Below are 6,412 nucleotides of genomic sequence, written 5' to 3'. Positions count from 1 at the left end.
GTACGTCACCACTACGTCCCCCTCCCCTCCCTCCCCCCCCCCCCCCCCCTTCTGCCCCTAGCCCATGCCCAACCCACCCGCTGGCTACCTCTGCTCAATCGACCTTGCCGAGCTGGACTCAACATTGCCATGGCCACTCCCCTCCCCCACCCCCCCCCACCCCCCACACCCCCTTCCACTCACTCCCCAGAGGGCTTGAGAATGCTCGATAGTGGCTCGGCCTGTGGGACGGACGCTCAGCGGCGCTGCTGCGTCGCGGGCGAGCAGCTCGGACGATGAGACGTACGCCAAGTCGCACTTTATGCCGTCGTGGGGCAAGGGCACGATCGGGATCCATGCCGGCCAGGCACCGGACAAGGAGACCGGGGCCACGATTCCACCGCTGCACATGACGTCGACGTTTACGCAGCCGTCGCCGGGCGAGCCGATCTCGCATGAGTACTCGCGGACGTCGAACCCGACCAAGAACAACTTGGAGACGTGCTTGGCGGCACTGGATGGTGGCGCAGACGCCGGCGTGTTTGCGTCGGGCCTCGGGGCGACGACGGCGGTCCTGCACTCGCTGCGGCCGGGTGACACGGTTGTTGCCGGTCACGATCTGTACGGCGGCACGTACCGGCTGCTGACCACGATTTTTGCCGAGTGGGGCCTCAACGTCCTGTTCACCGCCGACGGTACGACCGAAGCGTACAAGGCCGCCATGGAGGAGGCCGGCGACTCGCTCAAGCTGGTGTGGGCCGAGACGCCGACGAACCCGATGCTGGACGTCGTCGACATTGCTGCTGTGGCTGCGGCGCGTGATGCCATTGCGCCGGGCGCCATGCTGGCGGTCGACAACACTTTTGCCACGCCCGTCCTGCAGTCGCCGCTTGCCCTCGGCGCCGACATGGTCGTCTATTCATCGACAAAGTACCTCGGCGGCCACTCGGACGTGGTCGGCGGCGCGCTGGTCGGCAAGACGCCCGAGGTTCTCGGCACCCACGCCGACAAGGGCCCGCGTTTCTACCAGAACGCGGCTGGTCCGCAGGCTTCGCCGTTTGACTCGTGGCTTGTCCAGCGCGGGCTCAAGACGCTCTCTGTCCGCATGGAGAAGCACTGCGACAATGCCGAGGCGCTGGCCAACGCGCTCGTCGACGAGCTCGGCGCCGACGCTGTTGTCTACCCGGGCCTTGCCTCGCACCCGGGCCATGAAGTTGCTGCCAAGCAGATGCGTCGCTTCGGCGGCATGGTCTCGCTCCGCCTCGGCTCTAAGGCCGAGGCCGTCAAGGTGGCCAAGGCCCTCAAGGTCTTCTCCATCGCCGAGTCGCTCGGTGGTGTCGAGTCGCTCCTCTGCCACCCGGCGTCCATGACCCATGGCTCCATCCCCAAGGAGATCCGCGAGGCCCGCGGCGTCAACGACGGCCTCCTCCGCTTCTCGGTCGGCATCGAGGAGACCGAGGACATCCTTGCTGATGTCATCGGCGCTGTCAAGTCGCTGTAAAGAAAGACGAGACTCGTCGCGTGTTATGGAAAGTCTGGTCGCGGCGCAGCCGGCCGTGCCGCACATGGCATCAGCGGCAGCCGCAAGCTGACAATCTCCGTCGGCTGGAGCGTCTGTCGGTAGTAGCGGAGAATGTCACAAAGCGCCGTGTCGATGACTGCCCGGGGTGGCGTGTACGGCTGGATGCGGAGCGGCGCAGTGTCACCACGCAGCGGGATGCAGAGCGTCGGCCGCGGCACCCGTGCACCGCACCACAGCCAGCGGAGGATGGACGGGTGATGAAGCTCCCAGTACGGCGTCCCGATGTCGCCGAGCGAGTACGTCTCCGAGTGCTTGGCGCGGTATGCCACGCGGAGCGTACCTAGCGCAGCCTCGGCCGAGACCGAGACCAGCGAGTGAGCCCATGAACGCGCATACATTGCATAGCCGGTGACAACCACGGCCAGCGAGCCGAGAATAGGGAGCAGGAACCCACCAGGCTGCTCATGCCGCGAGACCGCAAGGACCGCGAGCACTGCCGCAAGCGTCACCGCTACCGTCGCCACTGTCGCCACCGCTAACCGTGCCGATGGCGCCGTCGCCCGCGCATGTAGCTTGTGCGGTGTGTAGAGTGCAGCATCAAAGTTGTCATCAGGCGAGTCAGACCGATACCCTTCATCGGCAAACTGTACACGGGACGTTCCCCGCACTGCCGCTGTGAGTGGCGCCTTCCACAGCCCATACCCGGACCCCACCCACTCACCCAATCACCCACCACCCTTGACGTACATCTTCTGTGCCTGGCGGAGTGAACAACTCGGGCGGCTCTGCGTGGCGGGACATGAGGACGCCCACGACGGGCGAGGCCGAGTTGGCCGGCGACGGCGACGGCGACAGAAGCGACGGGCGGAGAGGTCTTGCGCTCCTCTCGTCTGCATACCGACTGCTTTGCGGCTGACGGTCGTACCTGCTCTCGCCGTTGTCGCAGTCGCTGCTGTGGTCGCCATCGTAGCCGTATCCGCTCCCTCGGTGGTGATGGTCAAAGACCTCGTCAGAGACGGCGGCTTCCATGCCGTCCATGCCCGCAGCGGTCGACCACCCACTGCCGACGGCCACCTCCATCCCTGCTTGGTCGGCCCAACCTTGCGAGTCTGAACCAGAGCCATTGTCCTCGCTACCGATGGCCATCAACAGTGCTCGTTCCGATGACATGGCTGCTGTGGGACCGAGGTCGTGCTGGTGCGGGCCACCTCGTAGTGCAGCTCAAGCCGTGTCGCGAGTCAAGTGCGGCGTCGTCCAAACTGGTGCGGAAGACAGGCGAGGTGCTCGCCATGCTGATCAAAGGCTTTACCGAGTGCATGCGCCATGCCTGCTGTGTTGCCAAGGGCTTAGATGAGGAACCGCTCATCAACCAGCGTCTTCTGGGTCAGGTTCTTGGCGCCCATCCAGCGACGGAGAACGCCAAGGCCGGCCTCGACGAGCCAGGTGACCAGGGCCGAGATAAAGGCGTTGTTGAAGATGACGTCGGTGATGGCGTAGACCATGATGTTGAGGAGGAGGAGTGAGAACTCGAGACCGTAAAAGGTGACGTTGGTAAACTTGGTGATGCCTGCCGGGTTGAGCACGCACGCGCCGTGGCCCATGTCCGGCGGGATGTGCAAGAGTTGCGAGAGCGCAGGGCGCGACTCGATGCGATAGCCCTCGTCGGCACCGGGTGATGCACCGTGGCGGTCGATAAACTGGGTGAGGAAGGTGTTGACTCGGGCGTAGGCAGCGAGCGTGGCGGCAGAAGGGCCAGAGACGCGAGCGGCAGAGCTGGGCGCGGCGGCGGCCTCGCCAAGACGCGAGCCACCACCTGCCACCATCCGAGCCTGCCGCCGCGAGCCCTGCCGTGAGCTTGGAGCCGACTTTGCGCACGGAATGAGCGAAAAGTTGTTGGTCACGTCGCCGTAGCACTCGTCAAAGGCGTCGCGGAACGGATGGGTGACAAAGATCTCAAAGGTCTGGCACTCGGAGTTCTCGCCGAGCCCACGCGGCGGTGCCATACCCTCCATCTCCTCGCGCAAGTTCTTGTTCATCTCCTGCATCGAGACATCGGTGTGCTGGTAGATGGACCGACCGTGGAGATAAAAGCCGGCGTACCGTTCGTAGAGGACAAAGACCGAGATGTTGGAGAGCGAGAGCAGGTCGACAAAGTCGACCATTGGGTTGTCGAAGAACCGGTCGAGGATGAGGAACTTGAACGCGATCTGCGCTCCACCCAGAAGGAGCCAGAGCGAGGCTGTCACCGCAAACCGGAGGATTACGTTGGGCGCCATCGGCGTGAGGTCGGTGAACGCAGGCTGCGGCGTGGCGAGGTACTCGAGGTTGAGCCCACGGAGGAGGAAGAGGAGCGCAAAGAGCGTGCCCTCGAGCGAGATGCGGCGCAGTGTCTGCAGTTCGTGCCACTCGTTGGCAATGAAAAAGGTGCGCCAGATGGAGATCGACGCCGGCTTGGCGTTGCGGATGTCGCCGTCTTTGGGCACAACCTGGCCCTTGGGCCGCTCCCAGTCCATGAGAAAGATGTCGACCGAGCTCTGCTTGTACGTTTGGTACAGGACGGCGAGCGCCTGGCAGGCAAACGCAGTTGCCAGCACGGCCACCATCTCGGTGTGAGCCGACGAGGTCGGGAGGAGGACGTGAACGGTTGCCTGCCACTTGAAAAAGATGAGCCAGTACAACGCGAGCGCATACACAAACCAAAAGAGCACAAAGCCGAGCGAGCTGAACAGGTAAGCGCACATCGGGCCGAGGAACTCGGTCCCCACCGCGCTCTGATTCCGCTGGATCCACGCGTACAGCCGGACGAGCCAGAAGAGGACCGCCACAAAGAGCATGACGCCAAACCCGATCGAGACCGACCGCCAAAAGTCGGTGAGGTCCATGGTGTAGACCGACTCAAACCTCACCTTCGGCCGCCCGTCGGCCTCGTCGAACTGGTCTTCCGGCGCGGCCACGCTGAGCGTCGAGCCCAGCCGCTCAGTGATGGAGAGGTCAATGAGCGGCGGTCGGATCCGGCCCTGCCCGACTTCCTGCAGCGTCACCATGATCCGCAGGCTCTGCGCCACCCGGACAACGTCGGGCGTCCCATCGGCAGACCGCTTTCCACTCACCACGTCGGTGAGGTAGAACCGGCGGGTGAGGACGTCGTTAAACTCGGACGAGTCGACGTTGACGTACTGCCCAGATCGCTTAAGGTTCGCCAGCCGGACCGGAACCGGCACAAAGCTTCCGTCGGCGTCGACAAGATACATGTCGTAGAATACAAGCTGCGACTCGGCAGCAGCGCCCGCAGCCTCGGCCTGCATAGGGTGCAGGTAGAGGACACACTCCTGATACAGATTCGTCCCGAACCGCCGCCACCGCGATGCAATCGACCGCCGCTCCTGACAGAGCTGCAGCTGGTCGCTCACGTCGCGGACAGATACAAGCGTGCCGTTGATCGAGTAGCCGGCAAGGACGTACCGCATGTTGTAGATGGCTGTCCCGGCATTCTCCTCGTCCTGCGAAAAGGTGAACCGCGCACTCACCGCAAATGACCGGAGCTCGGCAAAGGCCGAGCCGTACTCGAGCCACGGCATGTTCACCTTCCACTCGTCGTATCCGTTGACGTTGCCGGTCCGCTGGTTGGCCACACTGTTGAAGACCCGGCACGCCGCCGAGTCCTCGTCGTAGTTGGTGAGCACACACAGGTTGCCCAACGTCTGGCACGACGCCGCGTCGCCGCGAAGTGTGCACCACGACGCCGCCGCCGGAAAGTACTTGCCCATCAGCCACGACGAGAGCGAGACGGGTGCCCCAATGTCGCCGTCCCGGTTGCCGATCTCCGAGTACGTGATCCGCGCAGCCTGTGCTGCAGGGTACACGGTTGACAGCTCGGCGTACGCCGTCGCCGGCAAGCAGCCCGAGCCGTCTGGCCCAGCCACAAACACTGGCCCGGCGCACTCGCACTCCCCACTCGCCGCAGACCGGACCGCCCCCTCTTGTGGGCACGGCACACACTCGTACGGCGAGTTGGTAAAGTCAACAAACGACCCGGCCTCGCACATCACGCACTCCATCGTGCTCAGCGCCGCGCCGGTCACCGGATGCGTCTCTACAAGCACCGCGCCCGTTGGGCACACACACCTTCCGCTCGCCGCGTCGTAGGTCGCAAACGTACCGGCAGACGCCGTTGCCGTCGTGTTGCCCGTCCCACACAGCAGACACGCGCTCCCGTCCCTCACTGAGCTGCTTCCGACAGCGCACATGGTGCACTCGGTGAGCGCAAGCGTCGTCGGGTCTTTCACGTTCAGCCAGCCTGTCGGGCACACGCACCCGAGACCATCAGCGGCAGGCACGCTCCCGGGCACCTCGCAACTTCCGCAGCTGAGCGCCGATGGGAAGAAGGCCTCGCCGGCTGCGCAGCTGCTCCCGCCGCTCACGCCGGCAAAGCCTGCGCTCGCCACTCCGCCCAGCGCCAGTAGACACACCAACAGGCTCACCACCGCAACTCGCATGATTCTGTCACCCATGCACTTCCGTGGAGACAGAGTGAGAGCGGTGCGTTCGCCGGTGCGGGCAGGGTCGGTACCGCCGCCGTCGTCCGCACAGCCCACATCGCTGCCCGATTTGCCCTGTTCGCGCCAAAAGGTAGTCGCTTTTTGGCGCCAAAGCCGAACCACCTTTTGCTGGCCACCTCGGCCCTTTGCAACCGTCGAATGAAAGCAAAACTATGGCCCAAACAAGCTTTGAACACGCACTCCAACAGCCCCAGCCCCAGCCCCAGCCCCAGCCCCATACATGGCGCGCTGTCCAATACGCACATCCCCTCCCTTTCCCCTCCCTCCTCCCTCCCCCCCGCTCCTCCTCCTTGTCGCTCCCACCTCCCCCTTCCTCCCCACCTCCCTCTCCTTCTTCCTCCCCCCCCCCCCC

The 6,412-nt window shown here is 64.6% G+C and overlaps 3 protein-coding genes across 3 annotated transcripts in view; 1 reads left to right on the top strand and 2 right to left on the bottom strand.

Moving 5' to 3' along the window:
• Positions 1-1,495, top strand: part of AMSG_03024 (Cys/Met metabolism pyridoxal-phosphate-dependent enzyme) — a gene marked incomplete at its 5' end in the record, with an annotated part of 2,071 nt that extends 576 nt beyond the window's left edge. Inside the window, one exon of the mRNA XM_013904910.1 lies at positions 213-1,495. Within this exon, the coding sequence (XP_013760364.1) occupies positions 213-1,480 (1,268 nt within the window). The remainder of the gene's footprint in view (positions 1-212) is intronic.
• Positions 1,496-1,503: 8 nt separating this feature from the next.
• On the bottom strand, positions 1,504-2,736 carry AMSG_03023 (uncharacterized protein; the record flags this gene model as incomplete). Its single annotated transcript, XM_013904909.1, has 2 exons — positions 2,249-2,736; positions 1,504-2,145 (listed from the first exon to the last, which is right to left on the bottom strand). Exons 1-2 carry the CDS (start codon positions 2,669-2,671, stop codon positions 1,504-1,506), a joined length of 1,065 nt encoding a protein of 354 aa, XP_013760363.1. The 5' UTR covers positions 2,672-2,736.
• A 54-nt stretch (positions 2,737-2,790) lies between these two features.
• AMSG_03022 (meckelin) lies at positions 2,791-5,997 on the bottom strand (the record flags this gene model as incomplete). The annotated part of the gene is made up of 1 exon (XM_013904908.1): positions 2,791-5,997. The coding sequence occupies one exon, from the start codon at positions 5,995-5,997 to the stop codon at positions 2,848-2,850; it is 3,150 nt and encodes a 1,049-aa protein (XP_013760362.1). The 3' UTR covers positions 2,791-2,847.
• Between the last annotated feature and the right edge of the window lie 415 nt (positions 5,998-6,412).

This window comes from Thecamonas trahens (genome assembly GCF_000142905.1).
Source record: "Thecamonas trahens ATCC 50062 unplaced genomic scaffold supercont1.11, whole genome shotgun sequence".
NCBI classification, from domain to species: domain Eukaryota; order Apusomonadida; family Apusomonadidae; genus Thecamonas; species Thecamonas trahens.
The sequence above is the reverse complement of the archived record's forward strand: the minus strand, read 5'-3'. Positions and strand labels throughout refer to the sequence as shown.